The sequence below is a fragment of the Lissotriton helveticus genome, chromosome 1_1 (genome assembly GCF_964261635.1).
Source record: "Lissotriton helveticus chromosome 1_1, aLisHel1.1, whole genome shotgun sequence".
Taxonomy (NCBI): Eukaryota; Metazoa; Chordata; class Amphibia; order Caudata; family Salamandridae; genus Lissotriton; species Lissotriton helveticus.
In genome coordinates, this window is record NC_136057.1 from 1,488,844,580 (window position 1) to 1,488,871,567 (window position 26,988).

The following is a 26,988-nucleotide window of genomic DNA, read 5'->3' on the forward strand; positions in this document are numbered from 1 at the left end:
CCCCCTTATGGTCATTTCCCCCTTCGCTTTGGCCTCCTCTTGTCTCTCAATCCTACCGAGAGACAAGATGGCGGCCGCTACGGACTGTTTGGAATGTTGACAGACGCCGGAGAACCAATCAGCTTCGCAAAGCTCCGTAACGCGAAAAGTACGCGAAGCGGAGCGCTGTTACAGATATATATCTTTTTTTGAACGTTAATTTCTCAAAATCCACTGGAGCACATATATTGAGACCTAGCAAAGGCACATCGGGCTACCAGTCCCTAATATTTTACCAAGTTTCGTGCAAATCCATTCAGCCGTTCGATTATTATTATTATTATTTTTTTTTGCCCCGCGGGGCCCTTTTAAAACCTCCACATCAAACCTAGGGGGTCAGCGAGGATCTACTATTCCCCCTTATGGTCATTTGCCCCTTCGCTTTCGCCTCCTCTTGTCTCTCGATCCTACCGAGAGACAAGATGGCGGCCGCTACGGACTGTTTGGAATGTTGACAGACGCCGGAGAACCAATCAGCTTCGCTTCACAAAGCTCCGTTGCGCGAAAAGTACGCGTCCTGGGACGCTGCCCGGTCCGCTGTTACAGATATATATCTTTTTTTAAACGTTAATTTCTCAAAATCCACTGGAGCACATATATTGAGACCTACAAAAGGCACATCGGGCTACCAGTCCCTACAATTTTGCCAAGTTTCGTGCAAATCCATTCAGCCGTTCGGGCTAAAAGTGAGGCCAACCGCCCTATGGAAAACTCAATGTTAAAAACACGTTTTGGGACCCCCCTTTTTTCTCGGCCCCCACTGGACGAACCCCCCCCAAATTTTCAAGGGCTGCTCAGAAACAAAATGTGCCATTTTCCTGAAAATTTCAGCCAATTCCGTCCACAAACGCCAAAGTTATTAGACATAGAATTTTCAAAAAACCCATAGAGAAAAAATCCTAACTATATATACCTACTGGCGACCGCCAGTAGGTAATATATATATATATATATATATATATATATATATATATATATATATATATATATATATATATATACATATATACAACAATTGCCCTAAAGCAACAAGAGATCACACAACGGAGCTCTTTACCATCCGGTCTCTCGCTTCGTGCTGCTTGCCATCTTGATGCCAGTAATATTAAACGAAGCCGACGCGTTTCGAGGCTACTCCGCCTCTTCTTCTTGGGCTGCAACAATTACACACTGATAGCTCACCTCGCTTTCAATTACCTCTTTTATTACTTGTTTGTTCATCAGATTGTATGCTGGGAAACTGAGTTCACGGAGGGGAGTTCAAATTATTTCCTTAAGTAGGTTCAGTGCAAAAATTGTCCTTTATAAATGCATATTTTCTCTCCTTTTAGGAAGGTAGGCATTGCAAACAGGCAAGCTTTCATTTGCTAAGAACTCCGTGCCATGCGTTGTGGACCTGTTCCACTTCACAGCCTTTCAAGTCTGCTGAAATGGTGCTTCTCTCCACAGCTAGGGCGGCCGTGCGCAAATATTTCATCAACAATTGCCCTAAAGCAACAAGAGATCACACAACGGAGCTCTTTACCATCCGGTCTCTCGCCTCGTGCTGCTTGCCATCTTGATGCCAGTAATATTATGACCACATAAAGCCTACACACAAATATACATGTCAAAGTCCACATTTCTCTAACTAATCTCCCGCCCCCTCCATCAAAAGCCCCAAGCACAATTCACCCCCAAACCTGCCACAACAAAATATCCTATTCCCCTCCACTGCCTTCCTTACTAGAAGATATAAAGAAGAAAGAAACAGAAAAAAATGCCTACTCTTCAATGCAAGATCCATGAACAACCTCAACTTGACATAGTAACATAGCTTATATAAGATTTTGCACCCACATGACACATATCATCCACCCCTCCTGAAGTCCACATCATGAACAAAAATCATATTTCCAACATTAGAGGCGGCCTAGCTGTCATCCATTGAAAAAAAAAACATTACTAATAACTATAATTGAAAATCTCACCACGGACCTGAATCATTATTGATAAGCTGTCACCCCACTCCAACTATTAGCTTTACCTTCCTCTTAATATATAGACCACAATGGACCATTGCTAAACTTTAAAGCTGTCCTAATTGATACAGTAACTTGGACCACCCAAACGTATGCCTTCTAGGAGACCTCAACATTTGGGTTGACAAGTAGGAGCTAACCAAAACCACAGCTATCGGAACCAACCTGAAGCCTTCAACCTACAATAAATAGTTTGTGGCCCACTCACTGTGCAGGACACGTTAGATGTCAAATGTGCATCTTTTGGACAAGCCACAGTTACAGACAACTCCCCATTAGCTGAAGCAACCACAACATCATCACCTTCAAGTTACACACACCTATCAATAACAACAGCTTGAAGACAACAATAACTAACATATGAGTGCATATTTAACAGTTAAATAAACGCGGAAATGTACTAATTTCAGCTTTATTTTTCCACAAACCCCAAAATAAATATGGATAAATTCAGATTAAATTAGCAAAAAATAAATATAGGTAAATACAGACGGAAATATAAAAAAAATAAGTACCATACAACCAGGAGCTCTACTCATACTCTACAAGCTTGACTAAGCCAACAGCCTATACCTTGACGCATCCACATTCCATTATACAAAAAAATACAACTAATCCAAGATGGTGAGGCAAGGCTTCTTCTCCAACTTTATCCATGAGAACACACCGCTCCAGTTCTGCGATATCTCCACTGTCTAGCTAGAGCTAGAAAGGCAATGCTCAGGGCACTCTTCATTGTCCAAAGAACCTACTAAGAAAAAGGACGTCTACACATACAAGTTAAATTCAAGCAATTTAATCCAAACAGAACACTGCGCGCCAGGCTAGCACCACTTATCATACCACCTTACCACAAGAAATCCATAGGAGGCAATCCTTTTGCAGTACAATCCGCCAAGCTCTGGAACTCACTACCAGCCAGTATTAGAAGCACCCAGTGCTGCATACACTTCCAAAACTGTTAAAAATGTGGCTATTTCCTAGGTAACTGCACCACAAGCATCCCAGCAATAGAGTCAAGAATAGAGTTCCATCCTCAAATGCAATGCTCAGCTTACAACCCATGGATTGCAAACAACTCAACCAGCAAAATACTTTCATTATGCAGGTAAGCAAATTAAAAGGCTGACTTATGGTTCACGGTGGCATTATATAGTTATGTACTTACACATTTTCAGAGTTATGGCTCACAATAATACTAAAACCATAATACACAGCAGTCAGGAATAAACAACAGCTTCTACCTAATAGGTCACAATGCATATCTGCTATGAGGATTGTCCTTTACCAGCAATGTACAGCCAAACATCACCCAATAAACAGGCATAAAATAACTGACGACAGATGTCACACATTACTGGACAATTTTGGAGGGCTTTAATATAATCCATTCCCTGCAGGTCCCAAAGATCTACACAATCTGATTGCTTCTATACATCTCACTGAGATATCAGATGGTATTAAAAAACCTCCATCCCAACAGATCTCTCCACTTCTCTGTCCCTCCAGCCATGACAGCTCAGGTCCACAAGTGTAAGCAAAATCTCAGTCTGGACAATCCAGTGAGTAACCAGATAAGCACATTTTATCATATAAAATACCATAAAGGGACTGTCAGAGCTGTTCAAAATTACCAGCATAAATCATAAAACTGCGCATTTGTCTCTATCACTTCATCATCCCACACAACGCTCGTGCTGCGTACCATACAGAACACGATTAGTGCACCTCGGTGATCATCACCCACAACATGGAAACACTTCCAACACAGGAGCAAAACAAAAACATCTTTCCAACCACACACCCAACACGGTGTAGTGTGCTGCTCCTGTAGGCAAGCACTTCAGCACCCCACATGGGAAGTAAGCGTTGTATAAATGTTGCAATACAGTATAAATACACTACGGAAAATTCACATAACTCTTTTACGGGAAAGACAAACAAGCATTGGAAATGCAATAGGGCTCGCATTAGGAAAGTTTGTGCTATTGGTCTTATAAATGAATTTTGTTTTATTTATGTGTTATTTTTTAAAATAGCTAAATTAATAGCTTTGTCATTTACAATGCCAATAGTTATAACTTTCGCAAACACCTATAGCATTTGTAATGCAACATGTTTTGTATTTACGTGACTTAGATGTATTGATATTACAAATAACAATGGCTTTTAATTTTTTTTATTAATTAATACTTAAATAATTTATATAATTTGTAATGGCAATAGCTGAAACTTTTGTAAATAACTTTTGTGAAGATTATGTTCAGTGTTTTTTATTGTGACAAAAATCAAAGAACAGAAGTGAAATATTAACATCTTTTTCTGATTTGTAATAAAGCATGAAAGCTTGAAAACAGCTTGAAACATTGAAAGAACATATTTGAACCAGTGATGCTGTGGTTGCGCTGAGTGATGCTGTGGTTGCGCTGAGTGATGCTGTGGTTGCGCTGAGTGATGCTGTGGTGGTGCTGAGTGATGCTGTGGTTGCGCTGAGTGATGCTGTGGTTGCGCTGAGTGGTGTGTGCATCGGTGGAGCTTAGTGGGTGCATTGGTGGAGCTGTGTGGTAGGTGCATCGGTGGAGCTGTGTGGTGGGTGCCTCGTCGGAGCTGTGTGGTGGGTGCATCGGTGGAGCTGGGTGGTGGGTGCATCTGTGGAGCTGTGTGGTGGGTGCATCGGTGGAGCTGTGTGGTGGGTGCATCGGTGGAACTGTGTGGTGGGTGCATTTGTGGAGCTGTGTGGTGGGTGCATCTGTGGAGCTGTGTGGTGGGTGCCTCGGTGGAGATGTGTGGTGGGTGCCTTGGTGGAGCTGTGTGGTGGGTGCCTCGGTGGAGCTGTGTGGTGGGTGCCTTGGTGGAGCTGTATGGTGGGTGCCTCAGTGGAGCTGTGTGGTGGGTGCATCGGTGGAGCTGTGTGGTGGGGGCATCTGTGGAGCTCTGTGGTGGGTGCATCGGTGGAGCTGTGTCGGTGGAGCTGTGTGGTGGTTGCATCAGTGGAGCTGGGTGGTGGGTGCATCAGTGGAGCTGTGTGGTGGGTGCATCGGTGGAGCTGTGTGGTGGGTGCATCGGTGGAGCTGTGTGGTGGGTGCATCTGTGGAGCTGTGTGGTGGGTGCATCAGTGGAGCTGGGTGGTGGGTGCATCTGTGGAGCTGTGTGGTGGGTGCATCTGTGGAGCTGTGTGGTGGGTGCATCTGTGGAGCTGTGTGGTGGGTGCCTCGGTGGAGCTGTGTGGTGGGAGCATCGGTGGAGCTGTGTGGTGGGTGCATCGGTGGAGCTGTATGGTGGGTGCCTCGTGGAGCTGTGTGGTGGGTGGAGCTGTGTGGTGGCTGCATTGGTGGAGCTGTGTGGTGGGTGCCTTGGTGGAGCTGTATGGTGGGTGCCTCGGTGGAGCTGTGTGGTGGGTGCATCGGTGGAGCTGTGTGGTGGGTGCGTCGGTGGAGCTGTGTGGTGGGTGCATCAGTGGAGCTGGGTGGTGGGTGCATCAGTGGAGCTGTGTGGTGGCTGCATCGGTGGGGCTGTGTGGTGGGTGCATCGATGGAGCTGTGTGGTGGGTCGTTCGGTGGAGCTGTGTGGTGGGTGCCTCGGTGGAGCTGTGTGGTGGGTGCATCGGTGGAGCTGGGTGGTGGGTGCATCAGTGGAGCTGTGTGGTGGGTGCATCGGTGGAGCTGTGTGGTGGGTGCATCGGTGGAGCTGTGTGGTGGGTGCATCGGTGGAGCTGTGTGGTGGGTGCATCTGTGGAGCTGTGTGGTGGGTGCATCGGTGGAGCTGGGTGGTGGGTGCATCTGTGGAGCTGTGTGGTGGGTGCATCTGTGGAGCTGTGTGGTGGGTGCATCTGTGGAGCTGTGTGGTGGGTGCCTCGGTGGAGCTGTGTGGTGGGAGCATCGGTGGAGCTGTGTGGTGGGTGCATCGGTGGAGCTGTATGGTGGGTGCCTCGTGGAGCTGTGTGGTGGGTGGAGCTGTGTGGTGGCTGCATTGGTGGAGCTGTGTGGTGGGTGCCTTGGTGGAGCTGTATGGTGGGTGCCTCGGTGGAGCTGTGTGGTGGGTGCATCGGTGGAGCTGTGTGGTGGGTGCGTCGGTGGAGCTGTGTGGTGGGTGCATCAGTGGAGCTGGGTGGTGGGTGCATCAGTGGAGCTGTGTGGTGGCTGCATCGGTGGGGCTGTGTGGTGGGTGCATCGATGGAGCTGTGTGGTGGGTCGTTCGGTGGAGCTGTGTGGTGGGTGCCTCGGTGGAGCTGTGTGGTGGGTGCATCGGTGGAGCTGTGTGGTAGGTGCATCGGTGGAGCTGTGTAGGTGGTGGTGGGTGCATTGGTGGAGCTGTGTGGTGGGTGCATCGGTGGAGCTGTGTGGTGGGTGCCTCGGTGGAGCTCTGTGGTGGGTGCATCGGTGAAGCTGTGTGGTGGGTGCATCGGTGGAGCTTAGTAGGTCCATTGGTGGAGCTGTGTGGTGGGTGCATTGGTGGAGCTTAGTTGGAGCATCGGTGGGGCTGTGTGGTGGGTGCATCGGTGGAGCTGTGTCAGTGGAGCTGTGTGCTGGGTGCATCGGTGGAGCTGGGTGGTGGGTGCATCGGTAGAGCTGTGTGGTGGGTGCATCGGTGGAGCTGTGTAGGTGGAGCTGTGTGGTGGGTGCATCTGTTGAGCTGTGTGGTGGGTGCCTCGGTGGAGCTGTGTGGTGGGTGCATAGGTGGAGCTGTGTGGTGGGTGCATCGGTGGAGCTGTGTCAGTGGAGCTGTGTGCTGGGTGCATCGGTGTAGCTGGGTGGTGGGTGCATCGGTGGAGCTGTGTGGTGGGTGCATCGGTGGAGCTGTGTAGGTGGAGCTGTGTGGTGGGTGCATCTGTTGAGCTGTGTGGTGGGTGCCTCGGTGGAGCTGTGTGGTGGGTGCATAGGTGGAGCTGTGTCGTGGGTGCATCGGTGGAGCTGTGTGGTGGATGCATCGGTGGAGCTGTATGGTGGGTGCCTCGATGTCCTGGTATCTGACTACAGAGTTCGTTACTAGAGGTCTTTCCTGCAATTATATGATTTCAGAGAGACTAGATACTAGCTAATGCACCAATTAAAGGCAACTTTTAAGTTCAGTATTCTTGTTTAGGTTTTGATGGAAATAAATGACAAAAACATTTCTGACTATACAAACATAAAAGCTGCCATGTTAAAATAAACGCGAGACACGGCCTGGCGGCCGTGTAAAGTGAAAGTACGGCCGACCTGGGCAGTGAAAGGGGAGGAGGGAGGAGAAATGCGAGTCACGGCAGCAGCAGCCTTTGATGTTGCCGCCGGCCGTGCAGTGAATAATTAGGGGAGGAGAAATGCCGGCTGGGGGAAGCTGAGATGCCTATGGGAGGGAGGCTTTGATGTGCTGGTGGCTTTGATGTGCACGCGCTTTTTGCCAATGCGCTTGCGCATTGAGCTTGTTTTTCTCGGGCACAGCAACAAATCGCCGAGATGGTTGAGCTCTAGTTAAGCCACAATATAGCTCGCCAGCTATGCGCAAGCGCATCAGCAGGCGAGCCCTAAAAAGCAATTATAAATCGAGCAGGATCTTACATTATTTAAACCACGTCACTTACCTATATTATGCACATTTATAAAAAATATTGTGGATTACATTTGAAATAGACAATTACTCTGATTTCACTACGCTCAGAAAAAGTCATGCAGACTTTTTACGCCTTTCATTTAGCACGATGGGCCATATTATCAAGAAAGGGCGATACATTATCGCCGCTTTAATCGGCAGGAAACTGCCGCTAAAGCGGCGATAATGGGCTTGATAATATGCCCTTGTGAATTCCCACAGAAGCCCAGGTTAACTCGTTAACTCCAGAACCTGGAAGCCGCCGCTTCCAGTTTCCTGCCAATAAAAGCAGCGATAAAAGTATCGCCCTTTCTTGATAATATGGGCCGAAGTCTTTGGGTTCTGAAATATTTATAGATAAGTGCCCCCCTTTTGGCTCGAGCCCGCTTGTTCCTTCCGCAGGGCCGTCCTAGTAACTTTTACTAACACAGCGTGAATGTCCGCACCTACCTGTGACAAGCGGCGAGTGGGCGCCCGACGGTTCCAAAATGATGACAGACTGAAGGTGCGGGGCGAGAGTGCTTCCGGGGTCATGCGGCTCCACGGGCGATGGGATATATATCTGAGGATGGGGTCCTGCGATAACAGAGCTGTTCATCATTGGAACTCTGTGCACCAAGCCGGGGTGGTTCCTTCGATCTGGTTCTGCCTGTGGACACAGTGAAATAATGAATATTGGCAAGGGAGCAGAAGAGGAGGAATTCTGGAGGAGCGGGGCAGAGGGAGTACGTGAAGAAAGACATCAAGTACCCGAAGCGTTTTATGTTAGAACGAGACATCAATTTCCCGTTATTCTCCATAGTAATAAAAAGCGAAATTACCAATTCTAACTTTTAACACAATGGCACCATCTCGTGGCCACACTGTAGTCGCAGATTTTTATTAAGTGCAGAGTTATATTTGCACGCCATTAAACACAATCGCCGGGGGGGCGTGAAGGGATATGAAATGCGCCTGGTTTCTTTACTCCAAAGGTCATTTTTGAAAGATTAACAGCCATGCCGCTAGCTGCCAGAAGCAAAACTTGGGGATGAAACTCAGTACCGCTCCTAGGCTATTCCCTTTCCCGTAACCCATTGTTTCTACTCCTTCACACTCCAACTCACACAGACATCCCTAGCGCATTGAGGCAGCTTTAAGAGCTTTTCCAACACAGAGTTAGATAGTACGTCAAGCATTTTTTACTCTGATTCCTTCCCCCTCAACAGTACACTGCAGTCAGAAGACTGTTCAAGCACCCAACACCGCAAAGATCTTCCATAAGGATGGATATCAGGATGCTAACAACAGCACCCACATCAAACAGTATTTCAGCTGTCACATGCACAACAATCAGCAATGCACATTAAACAGAATATCACGAACACATATAACTGCACAGACATACCACTTAGGTTGGTATCAAAATGGTCAAAAAGGCATTGCCCACCAACATACACCACAGTACCGGGTCACACATTTAGAGAGAACTCTGAACACACTCCCAACACATCCCATGTATTCAGTCAGCAGGCTACATGACTTTCCATCTTCAGCTACTAGCCTCTTTTGCCAGATAAAAAGCGTCTGTGCCAAATGAGAAAACACGTAAGTACCTTGGTACAGCCTTCTTGCCTTAGTAACCTTGCTTGGTAATTTGCCCCCAAGTACGCAACTCAATATAACTTTCAGACTCAACCTATTGACCGCACATCTCCAGAAAACTAAATGAGTTTCCCACCTGCGAAGGAAACTTGGAAAGACACACAGTGGTCTACCAAAAGTCACGACGTGCTAAGGGCAGACTGCACCTATGGAAATGTTGGTCAATAACTATAGCATCATTTTAAAGACACGTCATACAAACAGCCATAGTAATTTGGGGTCTATAAAGTTCTTCAAGTGGCATTTTGCAAACCTTTTCACAAAAGCAGTCACCTGTGTTTTCAACTAGGAGCCCTGAGCTGGCAGATTAGGCACTCTGGCACTGCCCGATGGACCCGCTTGAAAGGGTGTGTGTGTGGCCTTTTTAGTCCCGAAAACAGTGATGAGACCAAAAAAAAAAAGCCCATACACTGTCCCTTTCTAGTTCTCCCACCTGGTAGTATGAGAGTAACCGACATGCCATTCCAACACTCACTCTGCTCCATGCAAGGTCATAAGTCCTATCTTTTCCACACTTCGGGGCATATTATCAAGGGATTTATCTCCGCTTTTTTGGCTTTAAAAACCAAGAAAGCGGAGATAAAATTATCTCCCTATTAGCAACAGGGTGCTAACACGCAAATTCGCATGTTAGCACCCTTTTCTCTACGCTTCCCCTTGCATCTCTAATGAGATGCAAATGGGGCGTTCCAGAGAAAAATAACAGGAGAAATGTTGTTAAGCGACATTTCTCCTATTATCAAGGATTTCCCTAACCCTGTTAGTGATAAAAAAAAGCAGCGCTAACCACTGCTTTTTTCACACCTGGTATTTTCCTGACTTAGCTATGATATCCTACGGAAGGTGGATATCATGGCTAAGTTTGTGAGCCCCTATCATCAAGCTAACGCCAAACTTCGAGAGATTATCGTTGGTTTTCCAGCAATAATCTCTCATTTGGCAGTTAGCGCGAGGATTTTTATCACTTCTGAGATAAACCTTGCTAATAGCAAGTTATCTCTGCGATAATTTCCGGCGATGCTTAGCGTTAAAAAATTTGTTGCTAAGCCTCGTTAGCGATAAATATCGCTAATCGTTGGTAATATGCCCCTTCACTCGGTTAATAACCTTCTGTGTCTGACACACGTTTACAATATTAGCTCTAGCTTCTCCATCTGTCAAATGCATTCACTACCCAGTATCGAAATCAATTGCCCAAAACGCCAGGGGTATCAGAAGTGGTAGTATCACATACCTGATGCAATCACAGAGTTAACCACCCTAAATCCTGCTGCTGGATTAGTGCTCTGAGGACCTGGTTTACCTTCTCTTTCTGTCTCTGCCTACATGACAGGTGAGACCAGTGGTAACAAGGCCAGTGTCAAGGGAAACAAATTGGGTAATAATGTTCATACCAGGAAGTACATTCCATGATAATACATAGTTCTGGACATTGCTTCCCTATTTTAAAGGCTCCTACCCACTTATGTTTTCCTAACACATTTGTGCACAGACACTGGCATAGATAACCGTTCCTAGACTGCACACATCTGCGGCGGAACTCACAATTTGCATCTACCACTTTTCAAAATCAAATACAAGGGGCAATCGAGATAGGAATAGTAACACAGAAACTGACATCTTCATTCAGATCAGGAGAGTGGGGAAGCTCTCTTGAGCAAAGTCTTTGCAAGGTCTCCAACTTGGCCAACACTTTCACATCTCTACTGCTCGCTCACCGGTGTTCTGTCTTAGAGATGGGAAGACACTGAACGCCTGAGCCAGATGCCTGGCTCTAGCAAAACTCGAGGTCCTCTTGGACCCTCAGGCCCAAAACAATTCGAGCTTCCAAGTGGTGTGTGCCTTCTGCCCACACTCTAACCTCAAGCAGCAAGAATGAAAGACAACACGGAAATCTCTGATGTAAAACAGGAAAACGAAGTAGCCATCAATCGGCTGAAAAATATAATGTGAAATTAGAAAACCTGGGAACAGTCCTGTATTCCCTGCTTGTCTGTGTGATCCAAGGGGACTATTTTATTTCTAAGAACCTCCTATTTTATCCCTTAAGAGAACATCTTCTAATACGCGAGTTCAGGATGTTCTCTGTATAAAACCTTTCTTGTGTTTCATTTACTACACTATAATAAGAAACTAGGCCATATATAGGGTACACATGACAATATACTTGCTTTTTATTTTAGTAAGGGCATAGTCACCAGATCAGGGTCGGGCATGAATGAGACTGCTTTGACATTTAGAAACCATCAATGCCTCTTAATGTAGTGGCAATCAGATGTGCTGAGGTGAAACGCCTCAGCATGTACATGGTAAAAATGTTCGCCTCTTTTAATATTTTGGCTGGTCCACCTCTATTCTGTCTCTAGTCTTTTTGAGCTATTATCCTGTATATTTCATCTGGCAGAAGACAATTGTTCAGTGTGGAATGGACCAAGGCCCACTCCCAAAATGGAAATTTGAAATACTTTAATTCTGGAAGATTTTAATTTGAAACCACATTTAGGCGATGGAGATGGGGCAGAAGTACTGCAGTATTAAAGTTATGAGGATTGATCCCCTTTGCACGTATCAAAGATTCTGGAGCAACCCGTGCCCTGCCTCCACGCCTGGCAGAGTGGACCCAGTGCTTAAGCTCACCAGAGCAAACACCATACTATCTAGAGGTATTTCATGCATGTTGTCCTGTGCCTATCTCGAGTCATGATACTTACTTCCTATCTGCAATTACTGGACCAATCTTTTAATATTTTCTGCTTCCACACATTCCCTTTGTTTTGTGTCACCATCTCTATTCACTGATCACTTTTATTTCAATCACCACATTACTCTTTCAATACTTATTTAATCCCTTTCTGTTCACCATAGCTCGATTTCTAGGCACTTTCCATATTTCCTAGTCGCCTTACTATTCTTTCTTCCTTAGATCATCTCTTTACTCATTTCTTCCTGGATAACCCTCCCTCCAGTCACTTCATCTTTCTTAAACCTGCTCTCCACAAGTCTCTGCTTCCTAGTCCGTTCTCTGATTGTGCATTGTTCCCTAATCGTCATCCAATCATTCCATCGCAGAGCCCTCATCTACATATTCCTTTGATCCTAAAATGTATCTCCATCCTTCTCTACTTAGTCTTTCTCTCTGTGTGTTACCTCCCCGGGCACCCATCCTTACCCTGAGGCTGGTGGCAGTAGCTGGAAGTCCCAAAGTGATGGTCGGTAGCGAGTTGGCACTCGGGTGGGCTAACTGCGCCAAGGAGCTTTCGTGCATCATCAGACGTTGGGATAGTGGTGTCTGTGAGAGAAAAATAAGATGTGCATTGAAATCAGAAAAGAGACTATGGATTGGCTGGTAAATCAGGGACCTTAGGTATCATTACACCGAGATAGGCCATAGTAAGGAGGAATCCTGAGAAAGCAGCCACAGGAAGGAGGCATCTGCAGAAGCCATGATGATAAAGAAGAGAAAAAAGCAGCAACTGACAGACCACAGCACAGTGACTTCTTCAAGACCAATGAACCAAAACAAGGTACTGAAGGGGAATGATGGGAACAGAAAATAACTTTCATCAGGACATTATACATCACAAAAAGGAATCATTAGGGAGGAAGTCAGACCACAGAAAGGAAGCATCAGCAGGGCAAGCTATCAAACTAATGGCACATCGTCAAGAATGAAAAGACCACAAGGGGGTGCTATAATTTATTTTTATTGTATTTATTTTTTGCAGCTTTATATAGCACAAACTCGACCCAAAGGTATTGGAGCACTTTACATGAGCACCAGTTACTTTACACAAGGTCAGATTCACATATTTAGGCCCTGGGTGATTAAGTGATTTGTCCAGAATCACAGGATATTGAGCTTACTACGAGATTTGAACCTGGTTCCCCCGTTTCAAGTCCGCCACTCTGGCTGTAATGCCACATTGTCTCCCCTGACAGGATTAGGAGGTGCCACCTATGCAGGGCACACACATAGTGCAAGATTCCATGGCCTCTTTGCCTCTGCACCTGTAATGATACAGTGGAAAAAGCAAACGATAACCTGGTTTGCATGGGGCCATATTCCAATCTAAATAATAGAACATCCCCAATGAGTCCAATGGGTGTTGCGCGCCTGCCGTCAGGGGTGGTAGTTGATGGAACCCCCTGCCAAGGGCTCCACAGGCAGTTCACATCAGGTGCTCCCGGAAGGGTCTTCTGAAGCCCGGATGTGCTTGAGACATGGAGACCGCTGTCTGCTGGGTTGGGGCGTATTTGAAAACTAAGAACTGACGCTTTAGAGCAGGAACCAGGGGAATTTCCAACCGCTGTGGGCGGCGGCTCGATCCATTTAGAAGGCTCTAAAGTGAACTACAGTAACCCCTCTGGTGTGACTACTCCAAGAACTTCTCAGATTGCAAAACCCACAGAGGGGTCAGAGGTCATGTATATTTTCTTTCTGAAAGACGCAGTGCTTCCCAACTTATTTAGCAAACAAAAGAGCCGAATTAGTGACAGAGTGAGTCCCTCGTGTGATCCAGTTCTTCATTTTACTCTCATTTTAGTCCTTCCTTGTAATCCTTGATCAAAATAAAAAAGTGCGGATTTTTTATTTCGCTCCTACCGCGAGTAAGAAAAAAAGAGTTACAAATCTCCCAAAAAACGTTCTCTCGCTCTTTAGTGCTGAGGCTATCAGTGATCCCACTGGGATCATCCCAGGTGCAAGACTTCCCACTCAAGAACGGAAGAAGCGAGTTTGTTATCTCCTTCAGCTCCTTGAAGCCTCACTCGACCCGCCCCCCAACTTCTCCTCCCCGGGATGTCTCCAATAAACATACTATATTCGAAGGGTGTTCCTTCTAAATGTCAGCTCGCAATCGCTTCTTAACCCTAGCCCGCCAAGCCGGAAGCTGCGTCACGCAGTGCAGCATTCATTCTTTGCCATGGAGGTCAGTGATTGGCCCATGCTGGAGCAGAGCTCCGTTGGACTTTTTTTGCAGACCGCGCCTCTATTCACCCCCACTTCACTGTGACACTGTTACAAACCATTAGTTCTGAAACAGAATCTCAAAGCAGCAAATCGGATTTGACATTTTAGGCAGTATCCTAACACGTTTATTGTGCCATTTTTAAAAATAGTTTTCTGAATCTATAGTAACTCTTCTTTTTACTAAGATGAATTGTTAAGTGATGTTTGGTTGATCTCTGTAAGGTCTACAAAATATTCCTTTGTATGTTGGTCTTTGCTGGGTCTAGGCATGCCATCCTAGTCTCTGAGCACAGCCATTGAAGGCTCGAGCAGACGTCCGGCTCTAGCTCGGCCGAAGTGCCCATGGAGCCTCCAGCCGAAACAAGGTCGAGCCGAGGAACTATAGATTCCGCCTCTCCTGCATCCCTGAGCGCATGGGCCACACAACCCTCCACGCCGTCCTGTGTGAACTAGGGGGGTTTGGGGGGCAGCCGAGCACTGCGAGGTCTGCCCCCCGGGCAGATTGGGAGGGGGTGGGGCGAAAGACGGGCACGGCCATTTTGTGGCTTTGGGCTACTTTGGGACAAGCCCAAATGTAGCCCAATTTTAAAAGATAGCCCAAGGCTATTTAGGGGTTGTCAGCGCTTTCCCAGCCACCATTTTAGGTTCTGGTGACCTGGTGGCTGGGAGCGCAGTAGTTGTAGGAGATTTTTGTCAAGGGTGTTTGGCTGAGGCCAGCGTTGTCGTGTCGTTTGGGAGCGCGTTTCTGAGCATTTCTGGCGAGGATTATAGGGTGCTGGAAGTCATTCGCCTGCTTAGCGAGGCAGGCCGAAGGGATCTGCTGGTGGGCCCACAGAGAGGGGCGCGCCCCGTGAGGCGCACGTCTGCAGGCGTGGCGCCAGCCGTTTTGGCCTGCTCGCCGCCACGCAAGTCAGCAAAGTTGCAGGTGAGAGGCCAGGGCCGCGCAGATGCCAGGGGCGTGGCCATGGATGTGGGCGATTTGGGCGCAGGGCGGATGAGCGGGTCACGAGCGGGCGAAAGTCTCGGGCAGGGAGTGACGCGTGCATCTCCCCGCAGCCCACGTTAGGTGTTTCTGACCGCCCCGGTGCATCGGGGATGGTCACGGTAGTGCGGGAGGCAGGGGCGGGGCGCTGGTAGGTAGGGGAAGCGCGGGCCCCTCTGGTGCGCACTGGTGGCTCGCGGGGTGCGGGTGGGAAGAAGCCTCGGGGAGACGTGAGGAGCACCTCCCCGCCCCGGGTGCCTGGTGAATGCGGCCGCTCCGTGTACTTCAGAGCAGTCACGGGGGGGGAGGTCGGGGCCCGACTATGAGGGCGGGGAGGCCTGGGCCCCCGGTTATGTGAGGAAAAAGGTGGAAGCAAAGAGCGTGTGTGCGGGGAGATCCCCTCCCCAACTCGTACCCCCTCAGGCAGGGGACGCGCACGGGGGAAGAGGGCTTCACAAGGGAAGTTGGTGGCGGGGGCAGAGATGGGAGGATATCGCAGGGGCACAGGTGGATGGGGGGGCATGGGAGGGTGTCCCCTTTCAGGAGACGGTGGGGGGTGTCACAGGGGGAGCAGAGGGAGGGCAGAGTAACAGAGGGGCCTGGGGGGAGTGGGGGCTGGCGGGCAGACGTGGGGGATATGTCTCCTTTGCTTTTGGAATCGGAGGGCAGTGAAAGGGACTAGGGGGTTGGACGTCTTTGATTCCTGGGCGGAAGGGGTAAGGGAGGCTGAAGGGACAGGCAATGGCATAATAATAATAATAATACTGGCATTTATAAAAGCGCGAACAGCTACCTCACATGGAGGTGTCCCGGCGCTAAAAAGAAACCGCAGCCACAGAGAGGAAGGCAGGAAAAGATGCTAGACTATCTGCGCAAAGAGCCAGGTCTTTAGGAGTTTCCTAAAGATGGCTTCTGACGAGGCAGATTGGATGACAGAGGGGAGGGAGTTCCAGAGCTTCGCAGTGTCTACCGAGAAAGATCTGCCTCCGAGTCTCGCCCTACACACTCGGGGTACGGCCAGTAGGGTCTGCGAGTTCGAGCGCAGGTGTCTCTCTTGATGGTAGCGGGGGAGTCGGAGTTTGAGATACTTAGGACAGTTCCCTTTTTGTGCTCTGTACGCTAGAGTGAGTACTTTGAATTTAACTCTGCTAGCCACTGGGAGCCAATGCAATGCGTGAAGATGCGGAGAGATATGATGTTTGAAAGGCACATGTTTTATCAATCTCGCAGCCGCATTCTGCACGCTCTGCAGGCGTTGTGTCAGATATTTCGGGAGGCCCAGATAGAGGCCGTTTGAATAGTCCAGTCTGGATGTGACCGTCGCATGGACCACCGATTTGCGACAGTCAGTAGGTAGAAGAGAGAGGAATTTCCTGAGATTGCGGAGTTTATAGTGGCAGCTAGAGGTAATATGTTGTATGTGAGAGGAGAAGGAGAGCGTCTCGTCCCACCAGACACCCAGATTTTTTGCCTTGGAACCAGGGGTGGGGGCAGGACCCATTTCGGTAGGCCACCAAAGGTCAGGGGAGGGAGGGGTACTTTTCCCAAAGAATAGTACCTCGGTTTTGCTAGCATTCAATTTTAACTTGTTGGTGTTCATCCATCTGGCAACGTCACGAAGACAGCCTTTTATTTTACTGAACGCTGTTTCTGACATCTCAACGTATGGGAAGACTAGTTGCGTGTCATCCGCATACGAGATCGCCTTGACCCCCCATTTAGAGATCAAGGTAAAAAGTGGGGCCAGATAAACATTAAAAAGCAGCGGGCTAAGGGCGGACCCTTGCGGGACGCCACACCACAGTTGTTTAGGTTCAGAGGAAAAAGCACCCAGAGCAACTTTCTGAGAACGATTCGTCAGGTAGGATTTCAGCCAGCTCAGTGCCATGTCCTCTAAGCCAATGTCCTTCAATCTAAGCAGCAATCTACCGTGGTCCACAGTATCGAAGGCGGCAGATAGATCCAGGAGCACCAGCATAGCCGATGCTCCTGAATCCAGCGACCACCTGATGGACTCAGCAACCTCAATAAGGGCAGTTTCAGTGCTGTAGCCAGCCCTGAAACCGGACTGTGTTTCGTGTAATATGCCTCTTCTCTCGATGAAACTATTAAGTTGGCGCTGGATGAGTTTTTCGAGCATTTTACCCGGGGCTGCTAGTAGGGAGATGGGGCGGAGATTGCTCAAATCATCGGGGGCGCCATTGGGTTATTTTTTCAAAGGGAGAAGAGTAGCATGTTTCCAACAGTCGGGGAACGTGCCAGTCTCGATGGACAAGTTCCAGATATGTAAAAGTGGCTCCACCGTAACATCCGACATTCTTTTCCATAGTTTGGGAGGACAAGGATCATCAGGAGCCCCTGATTTGCATTTGAGGAGTTCTTTCAGTGCATCCTCGTAGGTGATTGGGAGGAACTGAGTTAAGGGAGGGGTAGATATCTCAGAGATATCATGATCTGCCATATTTGTTGGCTCAGAGGGGGTGAAGGAATTGTAGACCTTCAGGAGTAAAGGAAGGGCGGCTGCTAGCGCTGGACATAGGGTCTCGGTGGACAGGTTATCCCATGGCATGGCATGGAGCAGAGGGTGGTCAGGGGGGTTCGGGTCCTCGTGGCGGGGGGAGGTGGGGGCACAGGGAGGGAGAGCGGGGAACTCGGGTAAAGGGGTTTGGGGTCGGGGGCCTCCTCGGATGAAGGGGGGCGGGGTCAGGGGCTTGGCGTGGAGGGAGGACGAGGAGGACGAGGAGGACGGGGAGGGGAGGTGGACTTTAGAGCCGTTGGTAGGGCGTGGGCGGCCGGTGCAGGGGGCAGGGGAGCAACGAGGGTACGGGCGGGGTGCAGATCGAGGGACCCAGCACACCAGTCCTGCCGTTTGTCTTTCAGGAGGCGGCGCGCAGCGGGGTTCCAGACTTGGCAGTGATGGGGACGGCCCAATGGTGCCAAGGCGAAGGGAGGGCTGAGCCTCCCGCGGCGTGTCTGGTACCACCAGGGGATTCCGTCGCGGCCAGCAGAAGAAGGCCCGCTGCGGGCTCGCCGACCCCTACACCCACAGGGCCGCTACGGCTTGGGGAGACGCATCGGAAGAGGAGCGTCGCACATGTTGTTTTTAATGTTGCTAGGAGGGTGCAGTCGGCGCGGCCGGACGGAAGGGCTTGTGGTTTTGGGGGTGTGGAAATAATTGATGATGATGACAGTTTGGAGGAAGGGGAATTGAGAGATGGCGAGTGTAGGGGGGCCGAGTAATGCTGTTGATAGTGTGCTGCAGGTGTTACAGCGCCAGGCGGAGAGTACGAGCCAGACATCGCACTGGGAGGCGAGGTTGGCCCCCCTGGAGCAGAGGTGTGGAGAGCGTCGTTCGGCGTCCTTGGCCACAGGTAAAAAAGCGGCGGGTGCGGCCGCGCGAATGGTCTCAGTGGGGGTGGGGAAGGTGTTATGGGGAACAGGCTACAGAAGGGGACGTATGTGTCTGATAAAGGGGTAGGCCCTGATGAGGTGATGGCAGGGTCAGCTGGTACGGCGCCGGAGGACAAGAAGGCCACGGGTGCAGGGCCCTCAGGGACAGGGGTTGACAGGAGCGAAGGAGGCAGGGACACGGGGACTGCCACAGCGGGTGGCGGCGCGTCGGGGGAGGAAGGTGTAAAGGTGGAGAGTAAGGAGTTGAAGGTCAAGCGGCTGTCGTACATGGGGGTCACACAGACGCATGGGGCACATTTGATGTTGGCGACCAAGGTGCGCATATGGAAGGGGAGTATGTAGAGATACTGAAACTCTTACACCGGGAAGTGAGGGCGAAGGAAGGTTCCAAAGAGGAGGAGTATGAGCTCCAGAAGAGGCCGAAGGTCCCGCTTACGATACAGAATTGGACGGCGGCCTTTCTCATTTACGCCAGTGTGTATTGTGAGAAGTATTCGGAGCGTTCGGTGTCCATGTTTAAATATATGAAATATATGGACGTTGTCAGGAAGGCCCAGATTACGAGGGGGGTATCCGCGGGCCCTTTACGATGAGGAGTTCAGGGCTCATATAGCATGGGACCCCGAAGCGAAGTGGGGTGAGCTGGACACGGATTTGTGTCAGCACACGATAGATCTGGTTGGCTCTGGTATATCTATATTCACGGCAAGCGGGCTGCCTATCGTTTACCAGCCTTTTCAGGGCCGCCCCACCCGAGGAGGGGTGGGGGCTGGGGCCAAAGGCCAGTCAGGTTACAAGGGGACATGTTGGGACTTCAATAAAGGGGCATGCACTAGGGAGTATTGCCGGTTCCGACATGAGTGTTCAGGCTGTGGGAAGAGTGGTCATGCCCTGGTCAAATGCTCCGAGGGTTCGGGGGTGGGCTGACAATTTGAAGTCGGTGAAGGAGCACCCTGAGGTGGTGCAGGAAAAGCTGGATAAGGAAGTGGGGGAGGGCCACATGGTCGGCCCCTTTAAGGATTGGCCTTTGGTGGAATTGATAGTGTCCCCCATTGGGGTAGTGCAAAAAAAGGAGAAGGGGGAGTTTCGCCTCATTCAGCATTTGTCATGGCCCGAAGGTGGCTCTGTAAATTACTTTATTGATGAGCAGGAGACCACGGTGTCTTATTCCTCTGTTGACGCAGCCCTGTCCCTGGTGGTGACCGCGGGTGCAACAGCGATGATGGCAAAGAGCAACATCAAGTCAGCTTTCCGGCTGCTTCCAGTCCATCCAGACGATTGGGGCCTACTGGGGATCCAGTTTAACGTCTGCTGGTATGTGGACAAAGCACTGCCAATGGGCTGCTCCATGTCTTGCGCACTTTTTTAATGTTTCAGTACGTTCCTACAATGGTTGTTCACAGAACGCACGGGTCACCAAGGAGTAACGCACTACCTGGATGACTTTTTCTCGGTGGGCACCCTAGGCTTCACGGACTGCCAGGATGCGCTGGACAGGTTTCCGGAGATCATGGGGGATTTGGGCATGCCATTGACACCAGAGAAGACGGTGGGGCCATGTTCGGCGCTGTCTTTCTTGGGAATTTATGTAGGCCCGTTTACCAGCGCATAAGCAGCAGCACATGTTGGAGCTGCTGGAGAGTATGTAGGCATGACACAAGGTCACGGTACTGGACATACAGGTGCTTTTGTGCCACCTCAATTTTGCTTGCAGAGTGGTGCGGGTGGGACGGACGTTCTGTAGGATATTGGGCAGGGCTTTGACCGGGCGACGGCCGCCGCTTCATCACGTGCGGCTGTCTGCGAGAGGACATGAGGATGTGGCAATTCTTTTAGAAGAATTTCAACAGGGTCCCTATGATGCGGGGTGACGACATGGTCTGGGATGTACAAATCTTCTCGGATGAGGCGGGGAGTGAGGGCTTAGGGCTGTAATGGCAGTGAAAATGGGGTGCGGAGAAGTGGCCCCCCGACTGGGCGGGGGGTGTGAGGTGTATTGCTTTTCTGGAATTCTTCCCCCTGGTGGTGGCTATTTCGCTGTGGGGGGGAATTGCTGGCCCACTGACGGGTGACTTTCAACATAGATAACATGGCGGTGGTGGAGGTAGTAAATAGGCATTCTGCTAGAGACGCGCAGGTGCTGAAGTTGCTGAGAGTGTTTGTGCTGGGCTGCTTGGGGCATGATATTGACTTTTGCTTGGTGCATGTGCCCGGGGTTGACAATGACATAGCGGATGCTTTCTCTCGTTTGCAGTGGGGGAGATTCCGTGGGTTAGCCAAGAACGCGGACCAGAACCCAACCAGCATGCAGCCGCATTTGTGGTACATAGGCAACACAGAATGTTGCAGCTGGTTTTAGGGTCCCTGGCGCACTCTACTAAGGTGACTTACATGACGGCATGGGGGGAGTTTGTGTCTTCTGGGGCGAGTCGGCGGGCTCCAGGGCTGGGGCGACAGGAGGATGTCATCCAGTTTATACTGTCCTTAATTGAGAAAGGGCTCCCGCGGGTCACGATAGCGGGTACATTGGCAGTGATCGCCTTCATGGGTAATCTCCTGTGGGGTTACGCGCCGTCGGCTGGGGAGCTCGGCTCTCGTATGCTCAAAGGGTGGGCCCGGGAGGGCGGGCGGGTGTGCCGGGTTAGGCAGCCTTTGTCATGGGACCTGTTGGAGCCGGTGTTGCAAACATTGCCTGGGGTTTGCAGGGACAAGGGGGAGCTCTGTCTGTTTTCCACACTAATGTTGTGGATGTTTGTAGGGGCCTTTCGGGTGTCCGAATTGTTGGGGGCTAAAGGAGGAGTCAGGGTTTTATGGTCCGTGGTTTCCCTTTCGGGGAACAAGGTATGTCTTTGGCTGCGGAAATCGAAGATGGACCAGAGGGGGGTGGGTTGTTGGGTCTCCCTGCAGGCGACAAATTTGGGTTGGATATGTCTAGTAGGGTGGGGGTTGAGATTGAGGGCCTTGGCATCGGGCACGGAAGGGGCGTTTTTTCAGCACGCGGATGGGCGGACAGCGAAAGGCTTGCAGCTATTGGCCATTCTACGGAAGGCCCTATCCCTCTTCGGGTTGGATGGCAAACGATATGGCACACATTCTTTCCGGATTTGCGCAGCATCGGAGGCGAACAACCGGGGATGGGGGCGAGGGGACATTATGAGCTTGGGCAGGTGGTCGTCTGACTGCTATCAGCATTACGAGCGCAGCGTGCCTAGCCAGTTGTAGCGCGGTTGTGGTGTTTTCTCCTGTACTTACTCATGTTTTTCGTTGCAGGTTCGGTGTCGGGTCCCCTCGCCAGGAATATGTCAATATGGATCGTTGGCCACTCGTTTGTCAAATGGGCCCAGGTTCAGGCCCACGCCAGTTATTTTGGGGAGAACCTAGGATTTAACCCAGATTTGTTTAATGTTTGTTGGAAGGGAAAGAGGGGTATGTTTTGAAGGGAACTTTTGGAAGTACTGAACAGGATGTTGGTGGCTGGTAGGTGCCCTGATGTCCTGGTCCTCCACTTGGGGGAGAATGACATGGTCAGAGAGACGGGGCTGGTGTTGATGAGGGCTACATTAGTATATTTGGTTTCACGATTTGGGACTCCCAATCGTGCAGTTACCAACCTCTGAATGTTTGGAATCCAAAATCAGAAAATCTCCCATCACATTCCCTTAGTAATCTGCCCTAAAAAAACATACAAGAATAGCACCTAAACTGCTTCATGTGATTGGCCAGTTCAAGAAATATATTTTGTCTTATTTGCCAAGACTGATGAGCACATATTTAAGCCTCCGCTCTCAGCTATTGTGCTCAGTAAGAAACAACTCACCCAGAGGCAAAATAGCTGATAGACCACTACCCCAGTTTCCATTCTTTGGTGCTAATTCTCAAAACCCCCTGGTTGATAAATTATAATAAAATATCTTTTGATCCACATTTCGATTTCAGTAAGCAAGGGACGGACCTAAGTGTTAAAAGGGTAACATAAAGGGTAAGAGCAGGCAAGGAGTCAGAGACTTTGCTGTCATAAGCAAATGACTATGTTAGGCTTTGAGTCATTCTAGAACATCAGTGTCCAGAGAGTTGAGTTATAAAGGACTGGACGTCGCTGTACCTCAACAGTGTCTACCTGTCTTCACCTTATTGCACATCAGCCCAACATTTTTTTATCTGTAAGCCAAAATGAACTCCTGCAATTTCTCTTTGCCCATTAAACCAGACCACTCTAATGTCTTGTTACACGTGATGAGTTGTTTCAGTAGATGGTTGTATGCATTCCTTTTCGGGGATTGCCATGTAAAGAAGGGGTTTAGATGAAACACACCCAGGCATACACCCTGACAGCTCTGAAGTAATCTGGCCTGCTCACAACATTGCCAAGTTTCCTCTGACATCCAAGGTTTTGAGAACAATAAGCGACAGCCATAGAACGGGCTCCAGTTCTCAGTCCACCGGTTCCATCCACACGCAAGTCAGATAGCAGCCTTTCCTTCAGACAACGAAAGAGCAGCACAGAAAACCTGGAGAAGACAGGCCTCAAGAGAAACTGCAGAGGACGGGAACACATGAGACAGACAGACAAGGGAAGGGGAGAGCTCCATTGTGCATGGCTCAGAGGCGAGAAGCTCAGTTTCTCAAGATCGCAGTGAACGGCTGCCCTTCTCTGGCTCATGAGAAGGCCTCCAGAGGAGTGGAAACCTAAGAATGTTATCGAGATATGATGCTGCAGAACTGTCTAGGCAAGGACAGTCCACATGAGGGGAGCCCAGAAAAACGGGTGAAGAAAGAAATGGATGCGAAGTAAGTACAGGTAGTTGAATCAAAGGTAGAACATGAAGGTTCCCGCTACAACTTTTGCAGAGTGTACAAGGCTGGAGAAACTGGGTGAGAAATGAAGACAGGAGGTACACCAGAATGAGAAGATATAGTTCAGAAGAACATTTATTTGCTCAAAGGAAGTAAAGGCTTTGCCAGTCTGGGAAAAGAGATGAAGAAGAAGGTGGGCATGCGCCATTACCTCAGGAGCCATGCCTGGAATTGAGGCAATACTTCCATTTTCCGCAGGAATGCTGTCGTTGGGGGAGCTGCAGCCGGACACAGGGGTGCTACTGCTGCTTGGGGAAGAGTCTACAATGACCAAGACAAGACACACAGCCATATCAATGGATGACAGCCAATCAAAAAGAGCATGAGCTTCAGCGCAATCCTGCACAAAAGTGCACAAGTACTTGGTAAAAATCTTTGTGGGGCTTCTTAAGGCAACATTCGTATATCAGATTATCACATCAAGACCCGAAGACTAGAGGAACTGGTGCCATATCATTTGGTTCTGACAATGAAAGACATAGAAAATGAAAACTGAGAGGCTAATCTAAGTGACCCACTGATGACAACATTACTATTTATTGCAAAATAAGTGCTTCTGTTCAGCAAAGCGTTCTGCCTACAATATTTAAAGCAATCCTATTTGGGTATTTGGCATTGGCATCAGGGAGTGTTTTTCAATAAAGGCAAAAGGAAGCACTCATTCTGCCTGCTATCAATTAATTGGCCAGGTAATTGAATGAATAAACTTTATAAATAAAATGAAAATAAATGTGCTGGTGCCTATGTCATTAACAATTTGTCAAAGATGAACTACACACCACTGCCCACACCAGCTTCCACATTACACCTGTACATACAATGTATATTTATGAATGACATCCACGAGGTAATTGAGAGGCCAAGGAGATTTAAAAAAGGTCACAGCAGACATGGCTGCCATCTTGTCCCCAGGAACCAATAAAAGGTTACATTGCCAAGAAGGAGTAGGGACGGGTTCCTTAAGCTTCACATCAACAAGACACACAAGATATTTGTAATAATATTGTCAGAAACAAGATATGAAATCCCTTCTTTGGAAAAGAGCACTGTAGTGTGTTCTTATGGGTGATCTTCTGGCTTCTCTCAAAGTGTCCACCTAACCCTACACAGCTCATGTCTAACAAATTATTTAGTCCCATTGAGGCTGTTTTGTGATTAGCATTTTCTCCCCATCCTTGTTGTGCTTGGTATGAAGAATCCGAGAAGTAGTGCAGGTCTGAGCACCGGCTCTGTCAGTTAGCATGAGAATGCAGCAGAGATGAGGATCACAGTGGAGCAGAATATATGGGACTTCTGGTTCACCTTAGGGTTCAGCAACCAAGAACCAAAAAAGGAGATAGGATTGTTTTCCAGATTACCACAAGGGTTCCATGGGCAACACTTGGTTACAAACGTGCAGGCAAAGGATTACCAGTCGACATTGCCAAAATTGCAAAAAGGCATCCCTGAGCATGGTCCATCAGTGACGTCACTTGTGGTATTAGCTGTGATGTGATACATGATGCCATGTGTAATCTCATCAGTAACGCAGACTTGGGGACACGTAAAGTTGCATTGGCGACATTTTAAATCTTTTTTTGATGTTCGCCTTACACCTGAAATAGCTTCAACAAGAGATTGTTTTCAATGAACTTCTCTGCCTTTTTACTTATAAACAGTAGATCTTCAGCAGCGCTTTTAGCCATAGCAGTAAAATAAATACACTGGTTTTCAATGAATGCATTGATTTATGTTGTAAATTGATATCTATAATATTGGTCTAAATGTAAATTATGCATTTTTACAGAGTGCAGCAAAGAGTAGAAGTCCCCATAGATGTACTCGCCTACAAGGATAAGGCTCTGGGGGATCAGCCCCATGTCAGGCACTTAACATGTGTTTGATGCCACCACTGTCCCAAAGTAGGCACTGGCTTCTGGAGGGACTTTAGTTAGATCCAAAAACCAGGCTCAAGCTAACATTTTGATTCAATACAAGAGTCAGGTGTCTAATTCTACTGCTATATTGATTAGAACAATGGAGATGCATAGGGACCATCAAACAACAGAGAGTCAACAGGAGCATAGCAAGAGAGACGTTATTCCTAATGCAAGCACGAAACAAAGAGCCACTTCCTCCAGGCTGAGGGAGTACAAACAACCATCATTGGAGAGCAATGGGACCTTCGCTCCTCTGAGCATCGGTGCCACTGCACATACTGCACCTATGATAGGTACACCCATGAACGTTTGAAAGTACCTCTAGGCCCCTTTGAGCTGCATGGTCCTGTTTTCTAGCAGTCATTGGGGTTGGCATAACTCATTCAATCTGTAAGGATCCCTTTTGGGTTCCGATATCGAAATAAAAAGAGTGAGTGATTTAGAAGGATCTATTTTGGCAATTTTCTATAAACAAAGCAGCCAAACCAATCGGTCATATTACCATCAAAAGCCCTTTGGTGAAATGTATTATTGTCTGCACATACATAGCTAAAACCAGCGACTTAGTGTTCATAGAAATGTATGGCAAGCCTTCCATAGCCCGTCATCGTTCATTTTTGGAACTCCATTTCTCAACTTGAAACCAATGCACCAACTGTCGCCAGGCTGAGAGTGCAGAGGTATGCCTGGAAGGGAAACATCCTTTACAACGCAACTTTTACCACGCAGTGCTTTTACATTGCAACTTTTACAACGCAAACCATTACAACGCATTGCGCTGGGGGGCGCTCTAGGATAGGGAATAGATTTAATTTACTATCCAACACCTTCCCTACTATCCACGGGGACTGGAGTTGGAATAGTAAATTAAACTATTCACTATCCAGCACCCCAAAGCGATATGCGTTGTAATGGTATGCGTTGTAAAAACTGCGATGTAAAAGCATGCGATGTAAAAGCATGCGTTGTAATGTCATACATCCTGCCTGGAAAGCAGGGTTTGCTTCTCCGTTTTTGTGAGCTGGACATACTCATTGTCTGCCTTAACAGGAATCAATCTTAATAATCATAAACACAGACTAGTTTGGGAATCGACATTCATAATTCTTGACCACCGAATGTAGTCCTACCTTTCAGATCTATTCTCAGTCACATTATTGTATTTCATTTTCATCTGTGTTATGCAAACTGTCTGACTGCAACCAGAGTCACAATCTGATATTCCTCTGTATAGGGCCCTTCAAGTGAAATCTAACTTTCTATGCATGACAGAGCGAGTTCATTTTAGTTCACTATGGTGCTGCACTGCCCTTACTGTGGGGGTGAGCTACACTGCACAGACATAAAGAGAAGCTGGGATGCAGATCCAGCGAGGGATTGTACCTTTAAGCATAAGGCACATGGGCCTCCATATGCAATAATGGCAGAGAGACGCCTCTATGAAATCAGACTCCCTGACTCTATGTAACCCGAGCTCACATCTCAACGACGTCAGTGATATACTGCTCTCTGGAACTAGGCTCTCTGAATCTATCTAATCTCAGCTCACATCTTAATGACACTAGCGATATACTGCTTTAT

At 48.6% G+C, this 26,988-nt stretch overlaps 1 protein-coding gene across 3 annotated transcripts in view; it reads right to left on the reverse strand.

Moving 5' to 3' along the window:
* The window catches only part of HDAC7 (histone deacetylase 7), a 706,897-nt gene that overhangs the window by 273,730 nt on the left and 406,179 nt on the right, over positions 1-26,988 (reverse strand). For all 3 annotated transcript variants that reach the window (XM_078686538.1, XM_078686533.1, XM_078686525.1), the window contains 3 exons: positions 23,640-23,749; positions 12,442-12,561; positions 8,079-8,277 (listed from right to left, as the gene is read on the reverse strand). In XM_078686538.1, coding sequence (XP_078542664.1) covers positions 8,079-8,277; positions 12,442-12,561; positions 23,640-23,749 — 429 coding nt within the window. The remainder of the gene's footprint in view (positions 1-8,078; positions 8,278-12,441; positions 12,562-23,639; positions 23,750-26,988) is intronic.